This window comes from Ooceraea biroi, chromosome 2, assembly GCF_003672135.1.
Source record: "Ooceraea biroi isolate clonal line C1 chromosome 2, Obir_v5.4, whole genome shotgun sequence".
Classification (NCBI taxonomy): domain Eukaryota; kingdom Metazoa; phylum Arthropoda; class Insecta; order Hymenoptera; family Formicidae; genus Ooceraea; species Ooceraea biroi.
This window is the reverse complement of record NC_039507.1, coordinates 10,788,947-10,808,993: the sequence shown is the minus strand read 5'-3', so window position 1 is coordinate 10,808,993 and position 20,047 is coordinate 10,788,947. Positions and strand designations below refer to the sequence as shown.

The 20,047-nt window shown below is 42.1% G+C and overlaps 4 protein-coding genes across 18 annotated transcripts in view; 2 read left to right on the top strand and 2 right to left on the bottom strand.

Annotated features, from left to right (window-relative positions):
• The window catches only part of LOC105279183 (histone deacetylase 4), a 52,912-nt gene extending 36,981 nt beyond the window's left edge, over positions 1–15,931 (bottom strand). For all 8 annotated transcript variants that reach the window (XM_020031603.2, XM_020031605.2, XM_011338777.3 and 5 more), the window contains exons 1-2: positions 15,793–15,931; positions 12,307–12,416 (exon numbers count right to left, since the gene is read on the bottom strand). Coding sequence is in view for 4 of the 8 variants with exons in the window: in XM_026975245.1 (XP_026831046.1) it covers positions 12,307–12,376 (70 nt within the window). In the remaining 4 variants the exon portion in view is untranslated. The remainder of the gene's footprint in view (positions 1–12,306; positions 12,417–15,792) is intronic.
• LOC105279184 (cytochrome c1-2, heme protein, mitochondrial) lies at positions 1,517–11,577 on the top strand. 3 transcript variants are annotated; one of them, XM_011338792.3, is made up of 4 exons: positions 2,414–2,481; positions 5,631–5,979; positions 6,295–6,573; positions 6,677–11,577. In XM_011338792.3, the coding sequence occupies exons 2-4, from the start codon at positions 5,908–5,910 to the stop codon at positions 6,950–6,952; spliced, it is 627 nt and encodes a 208-aa protein (XP_011337094.1). In that variant the 5' UTR covers positions 2,414–2,481; positions 5,631–5,907; the 3' UTR covers positions 6,953–11,577. The 3 variants fall into 3 exon arrangements, with proteins under 3 accessions (XP_026831053.1, XP_026831052.1, XP_011337094.1); XM_026975252.1 differs by having other exon boundaries at positions 1,517–5,979; positions 6,689–11,577; XM_026975251.1 differs by having other exon boundaries at positions 2,266–5,979.
• On the top strand, positions 15,026–18,643 carry LOC105279185. Of its 5 annotated transcripts, none has more exons than XM_011338795.2 (3): positions 15,026–15,043; positions 16,888–17,069; positions 17,582–18,643. In XM_011338795.2, the coding sequence occupies exons 2-3, from the start codon at positions 17,067–17,069 to the stop codon at positions 18,035–18,037; spliced, it is 459 nt and encodes a 152-aa protein (XP_011337097.1). In that variant the 5' UTR covers positions 15,026–15,043; positions 16,888–17,066; the 3' UTR covers positions 18,038–18,643. The 5 variants fall into 5 exon arrangements, with proteins under 5 accessions (XP_011337097.1, XP_011337098.1, XP_011337100.1 ...); XM_011338796.2 differs by lacking the exon at positions 15,026–15,043 and adding an exon at positions 16,262–16,395 and having other exon boundaries at positions 17,585–18,643; XM_011338798.2 differs by lacking the exon at positions 15,026–15,043 and adding an exon at positions 16,371–16,395 and having other exon boundaries at positions 16,888–17,127; positions 17,585–18,643.
• Positions 18,644–18,689: 46 nt separating this feature from the next.
• Positions 18,690–20,020, bottom strand: LOC105279174 (transmembrane protein 222). Of its 2 annotated transcripts, none has more exons than XM_011338765.3 (4): positions 19,794–20,020; positions 19,273–19,483; positions 19,057–19,182; positions 18,690–18,984 (listed from the first exon to the last, which is right to left on the bottom strand). In XM_011338765.3, exons 1-4 carry the CDS (start codon positions 19,922–19,924, stop codon positions 18,967–18,969), a joined length of 486 nt encoding a protein of 161 aa, XP_011337067.1. In that variant the 5' UTR covers positions 19,925–20,020; the 3' UTR covers positions 18,690–18,966. The 2 variants fall into 2 exon arrangements, with proteins under 2 accessions (XP_011337067.1, XP_011337066.1); XM_011338764.3 differs by having other exon boundaries at positions 19,052–19,182; positions 19,794–20,012.
• Positions 20,021–20,047: the final 27 nt, after the last annotated feature.

The following is a 20,047-nucleotide window of genomic DNA, read 5'->3' as shown; positions in this document are numbered from 1 at the left end:
AATGATCGTGCGAAAGCTACGGGTGTTGCCATACCGACGCAATCCCGCTGTCCGACAAGAGGTAACAACGTCGCGTGGAGAGGTTTCACGAGTACGATGCGCGTTCAAGAGAATTTTCCTCAAATCGATACGCTAGGATTGAAGGATGCGCGTTAGACCGACTTTACTCGATGAGCAAAAGCTATCAACACGTGACAGGTTGGAAACGAAAGTTTCTTTGACTAATTTCCGGCGATTAATACCCGAGCAAGTAATTCCTCGAATTGAACGCTACCACCCTGCGCGTGTGCTTGGTGAAGGGAACACGTGCACGTGCACCAGACCTCTCTAAATCGCGTGCGACGCGTGTACTACGCGTTAATCCATCATCGAGAGACCTTGACCTTCCTACGTTCAGCTGTAGAGCGTCCTTTCGCCATCTGATCCTCGCGCGAACTTGTTCCCTTCCCCCTGCCCTGTTAGAAGATGCAGATTTTCATGTCGGATAATGCTCGTTACGAAAATTGCCACGAGCCACTACGCCGCTCGCAACTACATCGCGCGAAAATTCCAAAGGATGGATCGACAAAATTGATTTGTTCACCTGTAGAAGCCATGCATGCGCATCTCTAGAGTAAAAGTGGTGGCGGTTTACGCTAACGAAGCAAGGTCAAACGGTACATCTCGCATCCTGAAATATCCGAATGGAATTATTCCTTTCTTTATGACCGCCCTCTACTATATTTGGCGAGCAAGTTATCGTTTATTAAAAAACAGTACAAAGACAGTTGCACGTGTTCGCATAGGTTTTATTAATAGTGCTCGGCCAGACTTTGCCGATAATCAGGACTTTATTTGTCGTAAAAGAGTTACCGTCGTTACGTGACTTGAAATAACCGAAGGAGTTTGTCGAGTCCGTCAAGTTGCTTTTATTTACAGACGTTTCAGCTACTTGGACGAGTGAAGGTGTAGCCAAATTCAAAGTTGGAGCATACACACATCGTACCCCAATGATGAGAGCGCATCGTGTATCGCGCGGCGAAACGTCTAAAAGACAAAATGTGCTTTCCAACCTCATCACCATTATTCTCATTGTCATGTGCATTGAAATGTGCGTTTTAAGCGGCAAGAAAAAAAAATGATCTCGAAATTGTTTCGCGAAAGGCGCATTCGGCCGCTCTGGTTACAGGTCTGAAAATAACTCTGTCTGTTCTCCATCCCCCTCGAACGATTTCTCTTTTCGTGTGGCTAGGGCAAATCGATGGGAATCTAGGTAAGTCGATGTTTCCTTCGCGAATGATCCGTCCATGCGCGTGTGCCCCGCACACGTACACAGCGCGCGCGCGCGTATACTCTTTTACCTGTATATTTCCGTACGAGCGCAGCACGAGCGCGTGCAGAACGAGAGGGTGGATGGGAGGTTGATGGAAGCGCGAAGACGTTGCGCGTGGGGATGTGGTGAAGGTACGAGAGCGTTATATAAATAGAAGCGGTCAATGCTGCTATGGGAACACTACACATAGCCACGTGAGGGGTGGATGGAGTGAGCAGAGCGAACGGTACGCGCCTCGCACTCCCGATTCATTAATCTGCACATTTAGCGTTAAACCAATACCGGGCCTCGATGTGGCATGCGAGATGCTCGGCAGTAAACGGTAACCCGCGAATCAATCAATCGTCAATTCGAAAAGTATCAAGAATAGAGTACGCTAAATCTCAAACGGCTTGAAAGCTCGAAAGAACAAAAGAACCGTTTCAAATATATCGTAATCTACCTCGTCGCAAGATTTGAATGCAGATATTTCGTTTCGGAGTGACGCGCGCGGAAACGCGCATCCGCATCGATCGGATCGTCTCACTGCGACAGAATCCCTTCTTTCTCCGCTGCTTTCTCTCGAGACCGATCGGCAGAAAATAGCATGTAGCGTTGCCACAACGCAAACACCGCAAAACTTCATCTTCAGATTTGATTCTCGCGACGAAATCAGTTCACTCGCAAGAAAAAAGAATTCGAAACGATTATATTAGGTTATATAGGTATACATAATAAAGTTTTAGTCTTTTTTTCCCAGTGCTCTGGTATTATCATTTAAACTTGAAATAAATTCTCACTTTTTTTTACGTTTTTGAAGAGTTGCCATCCAAGTTTATAAAACGTCATGTGTCACGATAAGTTAAACATAACTTTGAAAAACGATAGTGACTGTGTGATATATCATGCAAAAAATTTTGCAAAAAATGAGTAAATCTTTCATATCTAATACATGCTATCTTTATTCTTTATAGATGAAACGAAGAAGAGCTCGACCCAATATTGGACATAAAATCATTTAATCTTGTAATTGCGTTGCGGCAGCAGTTTTGCGCTCGGTCAATCTTTAGGACGCGTGCGTTTCCTCGGCATTGCCTCGTGTAGAGGAACGATATAAATAGCGTTATCGTCAGCACTCACACCGCAGCCGATAACAGCGGACGGTTTTGCCATCCATCGTTGGACGCGCGGTAACTTTTCGCAGGACGACCGTCGACAAGAGTTGATTATTTTTAGCGTCGCGTTCATTAAGAATAATCTAGTCGCGAATAAAAAGACGCAAGTGCAACAGAGAGAGAGAGAAACTTTTCTTTTTTCGAACTCGATAAGTCGATCAACCGATCCGTTTTTATCCATTTGTGCCGTTATTCCAGGATAATTCGGAATATGTTATTCCGCAAATTTTCTATAAAGGACAAAATTTCGAGATTTGTCGAAAACGATCATTTATTATTCAGTCTGATGTAAATGTGTAATATAATTATCAAGTTTTATGAGTAATGATTTGATGATTTCTTCTTATTCAGTTCAGATCAGTAACCACAGACGAATATCAGAAACGTCATGAGAATAACTTGATCTAAGCTGAATCTGAAGGTGCATTCCCGAGAAAAGAGAATTCCGATAATCGCCGTCTATGTGGAAATAATTAATCGCGTCTGTAAAATCGTGCGGATCGTGCGATCGCGTCGCGAACGCGAATAACCGAGATTATACGATGGGGAGAGAGGAACGCCGCAAAATATCGTCTTTGGTAGCGCGGTGTCGATCGATACTATCCTATCTATTATTAGACGAGTAACGGCACACGGATCGTTATTATTATTATGCGAAATGTATTTGTAGCCAGCTCACCAACGACAACGACGAAGCCAGTTCTATTCCAGCCGCGAAAATTATGGCTTGTTAAGCCAGCTTGAAAATACAGGTAGAAAGTAGCTCCTCCGGGACAAGATAAATATTGTAAAAGGATAGATACAGAGAAAAGAACGCAAAAACTCAATCGGCGAGCAAGGTGTCGTGACAGAAAAATTCAAAAATTCCGCTAAACCTCGCAAAATCACTCGACCATGTCGTCTCGATAATGAACCATGCTCAATTTCGAGACGTGGCAAGATAATTTCACTCCTTGTTCGATCCCCCCTTTCCCTCTCTCTCTCTCCTCTCTCTTTGTGATGTAGTCGACGCGCGATTCCTGCATTAAATCAATTAATCGACAGATTCCACACGTTTTCCTCCGTTTCTTCATTTCCAACGATTCCTTTCCATATTTACTCGTAAACGTGCGCGCGCGAAAATGTCCCGCAAGGAAATAAATTGAGAACGCGACCATATGTAAATTATTCAACAGTATATTGACCGCCGCGTCGTGCAGACTACGACGCCATATTTTCTACTTATACCCCGGAGGTAAATAATGCAAATGTCAGGATGGTCTCCAAACTTTCTTTCTTATCTCGTTGGTGTATTTAAATCTTAAAAATAAACGATCTCGTCCCCGAATGGTCGCAGCAAAGATTCGGCCTGCATCGAAATTCTTAATCAACCATAATCTTCATCGGGCGGCTGTTGAAAAGGAATGAGCTCATTAATTATGCACGAGACAACCTAATTCCAGAGCGTCACTATTCCTCGTCGTCGAGTGACCGCACAATGACGAAGTGGGGGATGGAGATCGAATCAAACGGAATCTTTGTAATCAATTTAATTAATCTCTCTCTTAAACGCCATTTCGGTGTACCGAATATAAAAGTTGCAACGACAAACATGGATACGTGACGAATTGTGTCAATTAACATGGTTTGCGAATATAACGTTTTATTCTTTTCTTTCTCGTTTTTTTTCTAGTTTTATCATTTCCAGAAAAATACAGTAAAAGAGAATCAACGCCATGTTACGCTATTGACTATGCAAAGAAATATCGAAGTACCAAAAAGTACGTTTATATGCAAGAGACGTTTTGCAATGTCTCGTTCGGAAAAGTTGATCTCTGCGAATGTTTCGCGATTGGCAGGTGTATGCAAAACTTTTAATCTTTTTTTCTACGCTTTGCTATTATTATTTAAACTTGAAATAAAAATGTGTAAAACGTCACGTGTCATGATTTAACGATAAACATAACTTTGAAAAGAAATAATGAACGCGATGCACATGTTATATACCTAAAGCGAAAACATGGAACAAGTGACTAAAAAACTTTTGCATACACCTCTAATAAATTCAGTCCGAGAACATCAAGAACGTTTAATATGGGACAGACAATCATAAAACGCGCGGCGAGTCGAAAAGATGCGCCTTTGGATCGCCATTACATGGTCGTTTGCACGTATACTTGCGGGTGTAACGCGCAACGTAACCAGCGCCAATATGAGCGCATGCATAATGCCAAGCATAACCGAGTAGTTTATTTATAACGCGGCGCGGAAATACACCCGGCTTGTGCCTTTATTGTAAAACGTCGTTGTGTAACGACGTTGTGTAACGTAATTGCACACGATAAGTACGACGCATGCACTTGCTTTGCTCCTCCCGTCCTCCGAGCTTCCCAATGCTCGAGGATCGTCGCGATGTCTGGCAAAGTCTAGCAACGTCGGAATTAGCGAAAGCAACAGGAAACGTCAATTTTCGATGTGTAAAGCGTCCAAGACGTCTCGTCTCCGTCTTCTTCTTGAAATTGTGACGTGAGTCGTCTTTACGCGACCGATGAGCACTAACTGATTTATGATAAGTACGACGTGACATTCCAATTAATTTCATCGGATTCAGTTGGCTCCCGACTTTCATCGTAGTTGTAAAATGAACGACGCGAGATATTCGCCCGACACATTCGATAAGATACACAGTGAACATAATGGAATGCAAATGCAAAATTGATCCACTCGATGCTGCGAGTACATCTTGTTTAAAAGATCACCCGAATTTTTGCACAAAGCGGTGCGCGTGTGCGGATTCAATTTCCTTTTACTCATACAAGAAGCCCCTCGAGCAGCCAAGTCGAGTATTTACGATACTGGGACGCGAATGCCTTTAATTATAGATCGTCGTCGAACGTTCTTTCCTTCTCCTCCTCCTCCTCCTGTCTCTCCCGATACCCTGCACTCGATCGTATAGCGTGCAGTATAGTGGGTGCAGTCCGGCACGCCATAAATTCATGGCGACAATCCTCTCTCTCTGTTGCTTTGGATGACAGTACGCGACACCCTATGTATACTCGCGAGATGCGTGATTCACCGTATCATCGATTGTTTTGTTATTCCCGTCCCGCACTCGATAATCGACATCGGCAAAAAATGGCTACGTTTTTGATAAGGAACTGTTTCTTGTTACGATCGAGACGCAGCTTTCATCGACAGCGATTCGACAGAGTTTGCACGTGGAAGCGCGAAAAGAGGATTCTGAAAAACTGTCTAAACGTGCTGCTGGCGGGCACAGGTGCCACCTGCGGAACGCTTTTGTATCTCCTGAACCGATCAGTCGAGGCCATTGGCCCCGATGTACATCTGCCCAGTTATCCCTGGGAATTCGAAGGGTTTCTGACGTCCCTGGACCACTCGGCCGTGCGACGGGGCTGGCAAGTCTACAGAGCCGTGTGTTACACGTGTCACAGCCTGCGCTACATGCGATTCATGGATCTGATCGACGTGTCGCACACGGAGGACGAGGTCAAGGCCATTGCCGCTGAGTACGAGGTAAATCTGAATTTATCGCGTGCCGGATTCTCGCAATCTCGCCTCCTCTTCGTGTTGCTTTCGTAATTTACTTGAGCTTCCTTCGGCCTTCGCCGGGAACGCGACGACAAACTATCATGAAGAAAAGAGCAAACGTATGAAGTAATAAATAAATTATTATTTATATATTATACTATAACTATTGTAAACATTGTAGCATTGGTACAAGTAGCGAGGACACTGGTAGGTGGCAAAAAAACTTAATATGCGATGATATTACAAATGTAAACATTCTCACGGAAATGTATAACATGCATGATATAATAACGAATACAGATTCAAGATGGACCGGACGAGGAAGGAAATTACTACACGAGACCCGGAAGACCGTCCGATTTATTGCCACCACCTTACCCGAACGAGGAAGCGGCCAGAGCAGTAAACTTTGGCGCATACCCACCGGATCTCACCTATATCGTTTTTGCCAAGAGAAACGGTAGAAATTACGTATTTTCCTTGCTGACAGGGTGGACAAAGCCGCCAGCGGGGATATCTTTAACCGACCAGCAACATTTCAATGTCTACTTTCCGGGAAACGTAATCGGGATGCCACAGGTAAAACACTATCTTGTACATTCGCCAACTCGAGACTTTTCTCTCGTTTTCTTTTTTTCGCATTCTGACATTTGATACTCGCTGCGATATATTACGACAATAGAATCATGTTCAGATGTTAATCGACGGAGCAGTGGAGTACAATGACGGAACCCCGTCGACAACGTCGCAAATGGCAAAGGACATGGTGGAATTTTTAAGTTGGACATCCTCGCAGAATTTCGATCAACGGAAACAAATGTTCATCAAGGCGATGGGAATCTGCATTGTACTGCTAATATCAGTCCTTTACTCCATGAGGTACAATTGGTCGCATCTGCGAAGCAGACAAATCGCATACATCCCTAAGGAAAAATGTCGAGAAACGCCTGCGCGGTAGATTTTTAATAAAGATGGTGCAAGGAAACGAGTGGTCCAGCGTGCAACGGCATGGTTCATCTGCTCGCGGATAATGCCCGCGATCGTATAACCGATCAAACCTGTGTATAGCCAATCGTAAAAATAAGAAGTAAAAATAGGAAAAGACTCGTGTGAGTACAAGCCGCGCTTGCAAGCAACAAACGTCAACATCTCTTAGACGAGACGAGTCGTTAACTCTGACCAGTAGTCGGTTAGCAAGTCCGCATTTATTTCGCGACACCTCACTGGAGCTATCTTTAGGCCAGCGCGCGACGTTTGCTCGTTCTTTTTTTCTCTCCCTCTCTTTCTCGTCAACCGCCTCTCGATCCGATGATCGACGACGGCGAAATAGAACGTCGAAAATAATGTCGGCCATTTCGACGGAGGCTATATATAGGGGATGATGCGTCAGTGCAGCAACAAGTGAGGCCTGCGAGCGAAAAGGGGAACCGGGGACGGACGTTGGCAAGACAAATCGAAAATATACGAAACGATGAATGAAACCTCCGCATTGACGTCGCCAAGACGTGCCAGGCGATGTCGAGATTATCCAACTCTGGGCGAGGCTGTCTCTGGATGCACCGTTCGGAGGCGGGACGGAAGCGCGAGATATCTCGAAATATCGTCGATCGCTTTGGGACCTGCTCGGAATATACCGGAGGAAGGATCGACGCGGTATGACGTCGACGCGTCGTTGGACACGGAAAACGAAACGCCAGAGAAAACTGGCGTAATCTCAGCAAGAATAACTTGTCGCGCGACGTAGATGCGTTAACGTAGAAAACATTTATTGTTATTGCATAGAAAGTAGAAACACGCTGGAGAGTAAGCGTTTGATTGATCCATCCAGCCAAACTCTCCGTGCCACCGAGCGAGATTTAACATAAAACTTTTTTTTATATACAATGGTTTTTTGTACATACAATGCAAACGATACGTTTCTGTCATGGATTGATCGCGATACACGTATGGACGGACAGTGGGGATAATTTGGCACAAGCGGGTGATTTAGTACGTGGCATTTATTTCGAGAAATGAGACATCTTTTTTCAAGTAAAAGCAAACACTGCGAGCGTCCAGAAATTAAGTATACGTATCGACATACGTAAAAATGTTGGCAAAAATGATACGTCACGTGTAACTTTTAGGTGTTGTTGCGGTAAAACTTGTGTATTTAATTGCATAAATGTCGTGCATTAAATGTTTTACGTATTAATGTTTAGTGCACATTATATACTAGATTGCATCATCTTTTCTCCGCATTATGTACGAGTGAACAAGCGCACGAATTACGTTGAAATGGACGAGTGCATACGAGTGCTTTTAGATGAAATTTTTGCATCGACATCATAGAAACGCGTTCGCCGAACATCGTTACCTAAAGAGACGCTTATTTTGTGAAACTGCGCGGCACTTTGCGCGCTGCCAGACGCCCCCAACAAACTTCGAACCCGGAGAGACTTACGTCGAGCTCTCAGAATAGTGAATCCCGGTCGAAAATAGCCTCGCACTTTCGGTAATATGGCCATATGGTCGCGACCGCGATGAAAATACGCTCGCGAAATGTCGAGTGCCTATACGCCACGCATTTTAGCGTTACGAGCGGCCACTCGATTCGAAGCAAAGTCCCCAATGAAAATAGTCGCTGGTGAAAATAGAACGCGCGTAAAACTGAACGAAAAGTCGAGTATTCGTATCGAGTATTTACTTGAGCTGGTGTTACGCTCGCGTATTATAAAACCAACGAATTATAAACCATGCTTGGAAAATGCTTGACACGCCTCGACTCCGCTTCCGATAACGGATAAAGCGTCGTCGTTATCTGCATATTTAATATTTATCAATGTTTACATCGGTTCGAGGGAGATGTACAACAGTGCGGTCTGTTTCGATGACTTGGCACAGCACCTTCGATTAATAATAGTCGTAAACGTCTCCCGCGGCCGGATAAACAATATACCTATTTCTGTCAGCCGACAGCTCGATCTGTGAGAGACCGTTCTCCCACACGAGATACATCTTCTCTCATCTGGTTCAAATTCGACGTTGCAATATTAGAAAAAGAAAATTTCCGACTTGATACCTGGATGTGTCGTGGTTAATTTCTCTTTCCAAGCAGCTACCTTAACCATGTCCACGGATCCAGGAGCCAGGACGTTCTCTCTTCATTCATGTGAAGATAAGCCAGAAGAACTCTCGGACGGCCTTCCTCTAATTTCGGAGAAAGAGATGTACGAACGACACGCGAGAAGCGGAGGAACGGGCAACGGGGAAGAGCGTGAGCTGGCTTCGAGGAACACCAGTTTCTTACTCAACCAGTTCGGCTGCCAGTATTTCATTCATATTATTATCCTGGCTCGCTGAGACTTGCCTCGAGTTATTTCGGTTTGTCCGTCGCGTCGGCCGCTTTAAAAATGCATATTGTCGATGAGCGCGAGCTATCATCCGCGAATCGCCACGATATACGAAATGAGTCACGTATAATTGGCTTACCTCGATTTACTCGTCCATTTCAGGAATTGAAGGTGGAACGATGAAGAACTTGCAAAAAGTTCCTATAAATAATCTCACGCTCTCTCGTTGCCAATACAAATTGTTCGAAACAAACTTTAACAGAGTTAATTTAACAAATTGACGGAAATAGGCCGATGCCATTAATTAACGTGATTATCTATTTGACGAATGAAGCTCTCGGTGACTGGAAACTTAATGTTTCTTGAGCGATGCAACGACGCGATTCAATTGGAATGATCGAACGCGTGACATATCGCGTGACATATCGCGTGACATATCGCGATTGTCCGCGAAGTAAGAAAAGAGCGTTGTCTGCCAAGATCAACGTGAGGTGAGATGCTCTTCACCAAAGTCAAGTTCGGCTATCCTTTCAGGTTTCAGAGTAACGAGTGAGTTTTCTCTCGTCAAGGAGTCTCACCACTCAACGTTCGCGTACGTTTGTCACGATGCTTAACATTCGTCGTCACTTGAATGTGCAAGATACCAATTTGCTGCATCTGCTCGCGCGTGAATGACAGATATTATAGAATAATAGAACACATCTCCAACGTTCTTGATCGTTGGAATTGATGCGACCATGCGGTATCGGTATAGTGGTCGCGAAATATGTAACGCGCAATACGGCGTCAACTAAAAATAGCAACGGCACTCGATATGTGCAAACTCACCTCGTCTCCGTTGCGCTTCATTAGCCCGAGACCGGCTGCGTTATTTAATGTGTCCGCGTGCATTACGGGAGAATGACGGTGGTACTGATTTTCGCAAATGACACCGTATCACACATCTCGCGGTACCTTCTCGACGTACAGATGATGTCTCTCTCGCGTTACGTTACGTTTCTTAGATATATTATTATGTTACGTATATACAAAAGTTTTACTCTTTCTTGCACGTTTTCGCTTTAGGTGCGTAATATATGCATCACGTTTACTATTGTGTTTTGAATCATTGACGCATGATCTTTTACAACGCTTGGAAAAAAAACGTAAAAAAGCGAAAATTTATTTCAAATTTAAATAATGATACGAGAGCGCTGGGAAAAAAAGACTAAGACTTTTGCATACACCTAATATTACGACGCCTATTCGACGTGCCTTTGGAAAAAGTTACTAAATCGTATCCTGGAAAAGTGAGTTTGAAAAAAGCAAACTCGAGGAATACATCGCGCTGGAATTGTGCCATGCAAACTGAGCGCGTGCGACTGACGGACTTGACCAAAAATTTACAAGCGCGCGCGCAGACACATAGAAAGATGGATATATTCCAATGATTGAGATGCATCGTCCATCTTTGCGTTCATCTCGAGGCACGGCGATGTTACGCGCGTCGTTGCGTCCCATTACGCCGTGCATAGGTCATCGCAGCGCGCGCGGCAAAAGTGCACGCTCTATTAATATAGTGTGCCGAGCGGTACAAGTGCGACCGCGTGCGCGCAAAATTCAACGCGCAACAAACGCGCTATTTCGGGGACGTACCGGACAATAATACTCCGGAGCAGGCGTGCGTAGATGGATTATATTTGGGGAGCCTTGATGCATGTTCATTTTCAGACTTGAAGCAGGATCCGCAAGAAATTGAGACTATGAAGAAATTGTTCAAGAGATTGCCCTCGAGAGAGCGTTATTCTTGTTCAATTTCTCATCAAGTTAAAACTTGTTTTTCACGTTTTATTTAGAAATCTCGTGCGCTTCCATGGTAATCCGACACTGCGGGTGTGTTATCCGGATACTGCGAATCGCATGTTTCGAACCGACCACCGAGAATTTGTGCTATGTAAGCGGCATTCCGGAATTCTTGGCACCACGGTAGTTAGGAACGCGTCTCCGCGATATTTCATCAACCACATCGACCACTCTTTTCTATCCGTAGATTGTCCCGAATCGCAAATTGTTTATTTGTACACGAGAGACACGCGTGTTTTTGTGAGTTGCATGACGAACCCATCGGTTACGCACTCATTAAACTGAGACACAGTCTTCGGATGCATCACAGCAAATTGTTTTTAAACAGCAACGAAGGCTGTTCGTTTTCAAAATATTTTTGCGCGTGCGTGCATTTCTCTGTCAATAAAATCGAAAGACTATGGTATACAAAATGATTATCCAACTTGTATTGATGACGTATGCGGAAACTACGACTTATCACTTGCAGACTTGAAACGTGTTGCATGAGCCACAACGATACATTTTTCATGTGACTCTTTTGTATGTATACATGTGTATATATGTTGCAGTTTATTTCGTTTCAAATATTGCCAAATATTTGCCAGATGAAATTCTCGATGCCGCCGTCTTCAATTTTTGCACGTATGTAAAATCGCGATCACTGCGGAATCATGGACGATGAAAGATCTATTTCCGTGATTACAGACATCCGATATGGATTTAAGTAATTGGTAGTAAAAAGCCGTGAGATTTATGTAGACATCAACATTGCTAGTCAGAAAACTGATACGGGTAAAGAGAGATACAGGTAAAGAAATGGTTTATTTATATTTTTGCTCATATTTCGCTCCGTTGATTAATTAAGCAGTACTGCAAATAATTACACTGAAAAAAATGGTTTGATTGTACCAACAAGACGTATATGATAGAATGTATTTTGATTAAACCAAGCAGAATTTCTTATCACGATAGAATATTTTATAACTAGAACTTTGATAGATACTATAATCCGGTAACTTCTGAAGGAATTCTGATTCATCCATTTTCCGAGACAGACAGACTGGTTGAACCTACCAGATTTCTAATTAACGCAACCGGTTTTTTTTCAGTGTAGATTTCTTTTTCATCTCGTACTCGTAAACACGTTTGTACTTACCTTTTGCCGCAATTCCGCTCGACGGATGCTCGCTGGTCATCCTGATATTCGAGTATCTCCCGTATCGCATTAACCCTCTGAGGACATTAAATCGCTGCCTACTATTACATCTGAAATGCAAGAAATTTGAAAATAAATTATTCCATAAAGCAGGCAGAGAGCGATATGAGGATGATAAAAATTCACGGAATACCATTAAAACAACTAGATGTGTGGTAAAAAGGTGCAATCATGAAATCATAAATTTCATGATGTAATAACTGTTAACAGGTCTAACATGTCTATATGTGTGTCTGCATGCGATAACATGTAAGAGAAAATATATTTCCAATGATAATCCAACATATTTCTCTCGTAACAGGCGACACTGATTTATCTACTGGACGATCTTGATATTAACACCGATTTTAACACCGATTCAATTAGAGAACGGTGAGACACGTGTTGGACCTTCCCCGTGACACACCGGAATTTCTATTTGGCACGAGCTGCGAAGAGGAAGTCCGTGGTTGCCATCTGGATATATTTATATCGCGTATTGACCAGGGCGCCAAGGCGCGTTACAAAAACGAGAATTGCAATTCACCTACGTATTACGTGAGTTTGAAGAAACAGCGCGATACTCTTGCATATTAATATAGATTTGTTGTATGCAGAAAACGACATGAACGTTACGAGATACTCGCTTAATATGATTAACTTTGCGCGCGACACCTCGCACGCGTTAATCATTTACGTAATTATTTCAGATAAACTATTTTTGAAATGAGTTTGAAGACAAGTGAGATTTTAAGAATGTCTCTTTGATCGTTTCTACTTGTTCCTAACTCAATTTGATAGTATCCTAATTGTAAGAAAAAAATAGCCAAGTCGCAATTACGTTTAGTACGTCACGTGCCCTCGAATCCAAAATCTATCGAAATGTATGCGGATAACAGAGCAACGTAAAACCTTTCCTTTCCAACGTAACTGCGATATCAAATGGACACCAGCTCGACGCTGACCCAGTTGTCGCGACGTCCCAAAATAGAACGAAGCGGAACAGATCGGGATAGTGCAACGAGGCGACTAGAAATCTGTCGCCGGATCTCCCGATGATCGTCAGGATTTTCCAAACTTATTTACGCCGAGACGAATCCGACACGGTTCAAAACGACGGTTATTTCTGAGGAATAAACCGCACGACAACCTTTAATAGAGGACTCTATTCGATTAGGCGATTATTATCCATGTATTACACAATCGCTAATGTTTAGGGCGCAACTTTTTTGATTCGACGAATATCGTAACTGAATATCGTAAATCGTTGATGAGAGACTTGTTCAATCTTTTGCGAAAGTCACTTGGAAGAAATAAGGTAATAAGAAAAATCAATGAACATTATTACCGCGAAGAAATAGACACGATAAAACTAATGATCCGGTATGGCATATCAAGCTAAATCGTTAATTACATATACGATTGGAGAATTATTCAGTGCCTAATTGAAAAACTTGCAAACGATGATTGATATCATTCAGTGTGCGATCCGCGTGTCGCATTCACGATCTGCCACGATTCTGATCTGAAATAATTACCGATCAATTTGCGTCGACTTGGTCAAATGGTTTGATCAAAATAGACTAGACGACATTAGAAATAACGAGACGAAAAACCGACGACGTAAACGCTGCGTTTGAAAAGTATTTTCAACATAATACCGATCAGAGAATAAAATATATGTTATAGAGGTGAAACGCAGCGAAACGTATGGTGATGTATCATCAACGTCACTTGCGTAATGACAGCTGATAAAACAGCACGATCTCAATTCAATCATGGATCGTTCGCGATAATCACGTTTACGACGAGAAATACAAATGGAGCGGATAAAAAGCAAGTGCCTTACTTGAAAAGCGTACGATAGATTAGATGCATCTCCGAATATATGGGAGATGTGACTTATCCGTAAACAACGATTCTAATAACGTTCACTTGACAGATAACAAATATTACCTCATGTGTCATCGGTATCTCTGGACATTGCACGTGTAGTTATTACTTTCCCGCGTATTTATAATATTAGGCGTGCAAATTAATTCGGTGCTTCTTTTTGCAAACATCAATTTCAATAGAAGCACCGAATGCATTTGCACACCTAAGAGTCATGCTTCACAGTTGGAATAAAAATTCTAACGTGTCGTCAACACAAAACATGATAATGAAATATTTTTCAGAGAAGATGACACCAAGAGAAAAGTAAACGGCAAAGTGCTTTATCGGTCTTCCACACGGAATTAATTTGACACAACTCATTACCTAATAAAAGCGGAATATATATTTATAACTCTAGCTTCCCTATAAATTCTGACCTATAAGGATATTAAAAATACAACGGCCACAACGCGCGAATAAAAAAAGGTATAAAGGTTAAGTCCACGCGCCGCTCGCCGTTCCGTTCATGATGCAACGTATTATCACCGGACTGCTGCACGCTCGTGACAGCCATATTAATGCGCACTCGCCGAGTCTACGTGATAACGCGCGTGCAAAAAGTGCAGTCTGCTTTCTATCGTAGACTACGTTGCGCGAGCGTGTGTACTTGTAAACCGCGCCACGGAACACGCGCGCGGTGCGTCGTCAGCCAGGCCAGGATTGAAAGAGGATTAATTACTGCTCGCTGATAACGAATGCGATCATATGGAACGCGCGTGCGCGCGCGCGCACGAGAGAGACTGCTTTCAATTTACCTTCCGAGGTAAAATTTCAAATTTTATGCGCACGTTTCTCGGAGTTTATCAAATTCTCCAAATATCCAAAGTTGCGAACACATGATTTATCATTCGATTTATCGTAATATCGTAATATGTATCGTAACAAATCCATCAATCAAGACGATTACTAATGCGGATATTATTAAAAGAATAATTATCTGACATCTCGTTGAGAAAACTGTTATTTTATATGTGTGTGAAACGCCAACGTTTCACAATCGTTGACTCGACAGACCTTACAGCGCAATGATTTTGTTTACATTTACACATCCACTTGGAAAAGGTCAGTTGCTTCACGATGTTCGCCCGATTACCGCGAGAAGCGGTAAGACGATGCATCATCGTGTTGATCATCTCAATGGAACAAGTTTTTTTTCAAAGTTTTACGTGAAACAAGCGCGATTTAAGACAGAATTTGTGCGTACGTTAAGGAGCTTACAAACTACATGGTCGCCGCGTTGGAGAATGATGTTTCTCAACTTTCAAACTTGCTGTAAAATTATACCTTCGGGACGAGATTCGGTCGAACGGCATGCGCGCACGTGTCGTCGTTCGCTGTATCGAATTTCTTGTTCCATCGTGCGATATTAACACAAGATACACGCTCACGGGAATTTAAAGCTCGAGTGGCGAGATCAGTGTCGCTGTGTCGGTGCGTCGGTGCGTCGGTGCGCATTGACATACATCGTGCGTGCACGTTCACGCACACAGAGACCAAATGGATCGTACTTACCGCCACACCTATATCCCGTTACCGTCGTCTTTTGCGGAGATGATGCTCGTCTTAATAATGGCCGAAGAATATTGATGGCAGCTGCGATAGAAGGGCGTGAAACAAGTGAAGAATGCGAAGGAAATCGCTGTTAACCGGATACACGCGTTCATTTGCGCGATACGTCTCGGCGTGCGTGTACGAGACGGAGACGGGAGACAACGACGACGACAACGAAAAACAATACGATCACGCCGCTACCTCGATGCGTTTCATCGAACTATGCCGGCCGCGCGCGATCACCAGAGCGGAACTCGCATACACGCGTACTACGCGTGCATAAACGTGTTTAGCAATGCATACGTACACGTTCACCGAGAGAACCGTGCGTCTCTCGAAACGCGACGAAATCGTAACGTGGCGTCCCTTTTATGACACGCGGAACGCGGCTGAACGCGGCTGAACGCGGCTGAACGCGGCGCAGTACAGCGGGAAGAGAAGCGCGGACACGCGTCAAACCTCCATCCTTTACGGAGCAAAACGCAAACCGCGACTAGCCACGACCTACGGCTACTCGGCACCTTCCGCCGATGCTCGTGAGCGCTCGTCACCACCGCACGCGAGGTACTACTTCTTTACTAACTGCACCATGTTACACTTTCTGTGCACGAGCTCGATCAACTTTCACGTGAAACATTATACGAGAGAAGAAAGAAAATTTGAGAAATATTTCTTTTTCAAGCTGGAAAGAAAGGATCGTATCGTCGTGTATCGCTCGTAAAAATCCCTCCGCCCTTGAAATGCCGAGAAATAATGATAAAGAAGAGTTGATTGTACGAAATGCGATTATAAAATTGGTATAAATGAAAAATTGGAATATTTACGAAATACTGAAATAGTAATTGAATAGTAAGTAATAATAGAGGATTACGGATGACATAAACGACTGGTATCATCTTCCGACTCGTTTCAGTTTCATTCAAAAACAATCGTGAAGATTTATGACTTTGGTTCTGTAATGATATATCTTAGCTTTAGCATATAACGGAGCAATTTGATATGGTGCTGCTATCTCCCGAGAAACTGGATAAATGTCATTCGGATCTCTCATTTTAGGTGCAGCTGAGACAACAACCGCAACTGACAGCGACAGGCAAAGCTCGTTGTTTCGGGCCTTTCGGGCAGAGCTGACGAGAGTGATTTGCGTAATTCTGTTTATTTTACGTTATTGTCGACGAAAAGTATAACGACTTTTCGGTGTTTCCGAAGAAGCGATAAACGAAAGCAAGGACAGTATGGTCAGTCTTTGATCGAGTTTGTGGTTATCCCTTTTCTTTAGTTCTTAACTACCTGCATGTGAGTAAATTTTGTGTTTTTTCTTCGCTATATCTCATGAATCATAATTTTGCTACTTAATCTTTCTCGAGAAAGAAGATGTTGAGGTGTGATCAAATTTTTATGCAGATAGCTATTATTCTATGGTTAGCTCGTCTACTGCTATGCATCTAATGCATCATAATAGCAAGAAAGTAAAAATTTCCATTTTTCTGATATTGATATTGATATGTTGTATCGATATTGATGTTTCCTATTTATCCGAGTTAATCCTAGTCCATTTTAACAGTGACAATTTTGAGCTATTAAAAGTGCGTCGCAAATAAAGTGGCTTTTAAAAGCGAGTTATATTTACTTTAGTTATCTCGTATGTCAATGTAGAATTCTCTAGCATGTCTCAGAGAAAAATATTTGCAAAATTTGATTGTTCACCAAATGAAATTCCGACAGACTTTTAGATAAAAATATTTTGCAGAAGATGTCTTGGCTCTTTGGCAAGAAAAAGCACAAGGATTCACCACCCGAATCCAGAGACGAGCGAGAGAATCAGCCTCCTGCGGATCCAGGAGATGATTTCGTAGTAATTGAGAGAAGAAGGACCTCATTACCGCCTAACGTAGGTGGCCAAGGTGCCCCTTATCCCAGTGGATTATATCCATTCATCGGTGGAACACCGATGAATCCGACGATGTCAGTCGGTAACTTGCCTAAACTAAGTCAGCAAGTGGATGCTCCGCATTACCTGAGCGGTGTGCCATTTAAATTGTGCAGGCAGTTGGAAAGCAATATGAACACCGATTTCGAAATCGATGGTCTACGTATTAGCGAAATATTGTCCTTTATTGAAAGATTAGAGAACCAAAATTATGATTACGATTTCTCTCTGGAGGAAGGTGTTATCAGGGAAATGGATAGCACGAGTAACGAATGATCCCAAGTCTCTTTGACTTTTGTAAAACAGGTGTATGTTGTACGTCATTGAAGAATTGAGGAATCAAAATGAAATTTGACCTTTCCTAGTTACGTGCATACGTAATAGAGCTATATTTTTCAAAAGCGCAACACCATGTACGAGAAATTGATTTCTGTCTTTTATTTATATAAGAATTTATATATAACAATGGTGATTTCCTTCTTCAAGTAATTATAGTTAAAAATACATGTTACTTTTGTACACTGAATGTATCGAATAGCAAACATGTTTATGTGCGATTTTATCAGAATCAATGATTAATGAATATGTATTCGTTATTTCGTACATGTCGAAGAGATACTTTTATTGCCATATTGTTCGTATATGTAAATAAAGTATATAACACGTTCGATTTCGTGTCTCACGATTTCGAAGTAACTGTTGTATCGACGATGCCATTTTTTCAGAGATGTAAAAAGGATATTTTTATTCGATTTATTCGATTCGTAGAATGTATAACGGTTATTATAAGAGCTACTTATTATATTTTACGTTTATCGTTACATCATATTTGTCTAATCAATGTATCTTAGGTCGTAAAAATTAAATATGAAATTAAACCCAATAAATTGTAGTTTTATGTATCTTACAAAAATAATGCGTGGATAAGCATGTTTAAAAATCTGTCAGTATATTTTCATTACATCTTTAGTTAAGGATATCTTCACTTGACTGAAATTTCTGTAAAATGTATTATGAGATAGAGCTCAAACAACAAATCAAATACATTTCAAATTGATAATAACTTACAATACCTTACAATTGCTGTATAATAATATTATATATTAATATTATTACAATCACAGTTATAAACGATTTAAAATTAATATACACACAAACTTAATATCAGTGCAACCGTGACGAGTATGCAGAAAGGTAACCAGGTCTTAAGAAAACCCAAAACACTGAAACAACGAATAACGAGAATTTCATACATGTTTCATTATTCAATATATTCAGCATCATCTTTACCTTACATATTTCCCATGAAGCAGCATGAGAAATGCAAGTTTTACCATGTTCCAGCTGGTAGAATTATCGTATGACATCAAATTTAAAGCTGTCGCTACGTGCGAATGGCAATTGTCGCAGCATAGATTGTGCTGCAAAATGATGAGAGAGTTTTGCGTTACAGCCATTACATACTTTTTACGTACTAGTAGTTTTCTATACAGAATTACTGATTCCATTACCATTCTAGTTTTGTAAATTTCACTAGCTTCCGCTACACCAGCGTCCCATTCCTGTATGCCTCCCTTGGCTTTGGTATAATCCAGTTGCCAATATTTGGTGGGCTTACCAAACGCCATGTCATCTTCCGAGACATGATAAGGGCCAGCAAAATCTCTTATCACTCCCGTTGATGTTGCAATGCCCATATGTCCGATAAAGGGCAGAAAGTATCTTAAAAATTATGTAAATCCTGCTATCAACTGCAGTTCAACGTGGTGGTTACATAATTACTCCTTCATTGTAAAGTACTAAACAATAACTTGAAGATTTGTCACAAACTCTTGCCGCATGACAAAAGGGTATAGGATAAAATCTATTCATTTAGTAATTTAAATTTATATAAAATAAGCGTATCTTAATCTTTTAAGGAAAAGGTGAAAAAAGGTGAAGAGAAAACAAGTAGGAAAACAGAACTGTTATCAACGTATACTGTTACACTGATGAGACGAGGTTAGGATGCAACTAATCTTAATTAACTTACGTTATAATTGGCAATGGAGTCCAAACAATGCAGAAAGGGAATCTTTGTCTCTCCGGATGAATATTAAGATCCATCTCGGGCGAATCAATTGATAATTCCGGAAGATCCGTCAGCAGATCAGGGTCCCTCATGGTTCGTCTACACGGCCGATGAACGCAATTCCGCGCGTCACCGCCGTCACCGTCACTGCGCGTCGTTATTTCTTCACTTCATGGATACCTGACATCGACTGATGCATCTTTCGAAATGTTTAT

What these genes read in the sequence shown, in the direction of transcription:
- LOC105279184 (XM_026975251.1), top strand. Translation starts at nt 5,494, where the DNA reads ATGTATACTCGCGAGATGCGTGATTCACCGTATCATCGATTGTTTTGT. An exon ending in CCATTGCCGCTGAGTACGAG is followed by an intron (nt 5,980 to 6,294) that starts GTAAATCTGAAT and finishes TAACGAATACAG; the next exon opens with ATTCAAGATGGACCGGACGA. An exon ending in ACGTAATCGGGATGCCACAG is followed by an intron (nt 6,574 to 6,676) that starts GTAAAACACTAT and finishes TTACGACAATAG; the next exon opens with AATCATGTTCAGATGTTAAT.
- LOC105279174 (XM_011338764.3), bottom strand. Translation starts at nt 19,924, where the DNA reads ATGAGGGACCCTGATCTGCTGACGGATCTTCCGGAATTATCAATTGAT. An exon ending in ACTCCATTGCCAATTATAAC is followed by an intron (nt 19,484 to 19,793) that starts GTAAGTTAATTA and finishes ATAATTTTTAAG; the next exon opens with ATACTTTCTGCCCTTTATCG. An exon ending in CTTCATGGGAAATATGTAAG is followed by an intron (nt 18,985 to 19,051) that starts GTAAAGATGATG and finishes TCGTTGTTTCAG; the next exon opens with TGTTTTGGGTTTTCTTAAGA.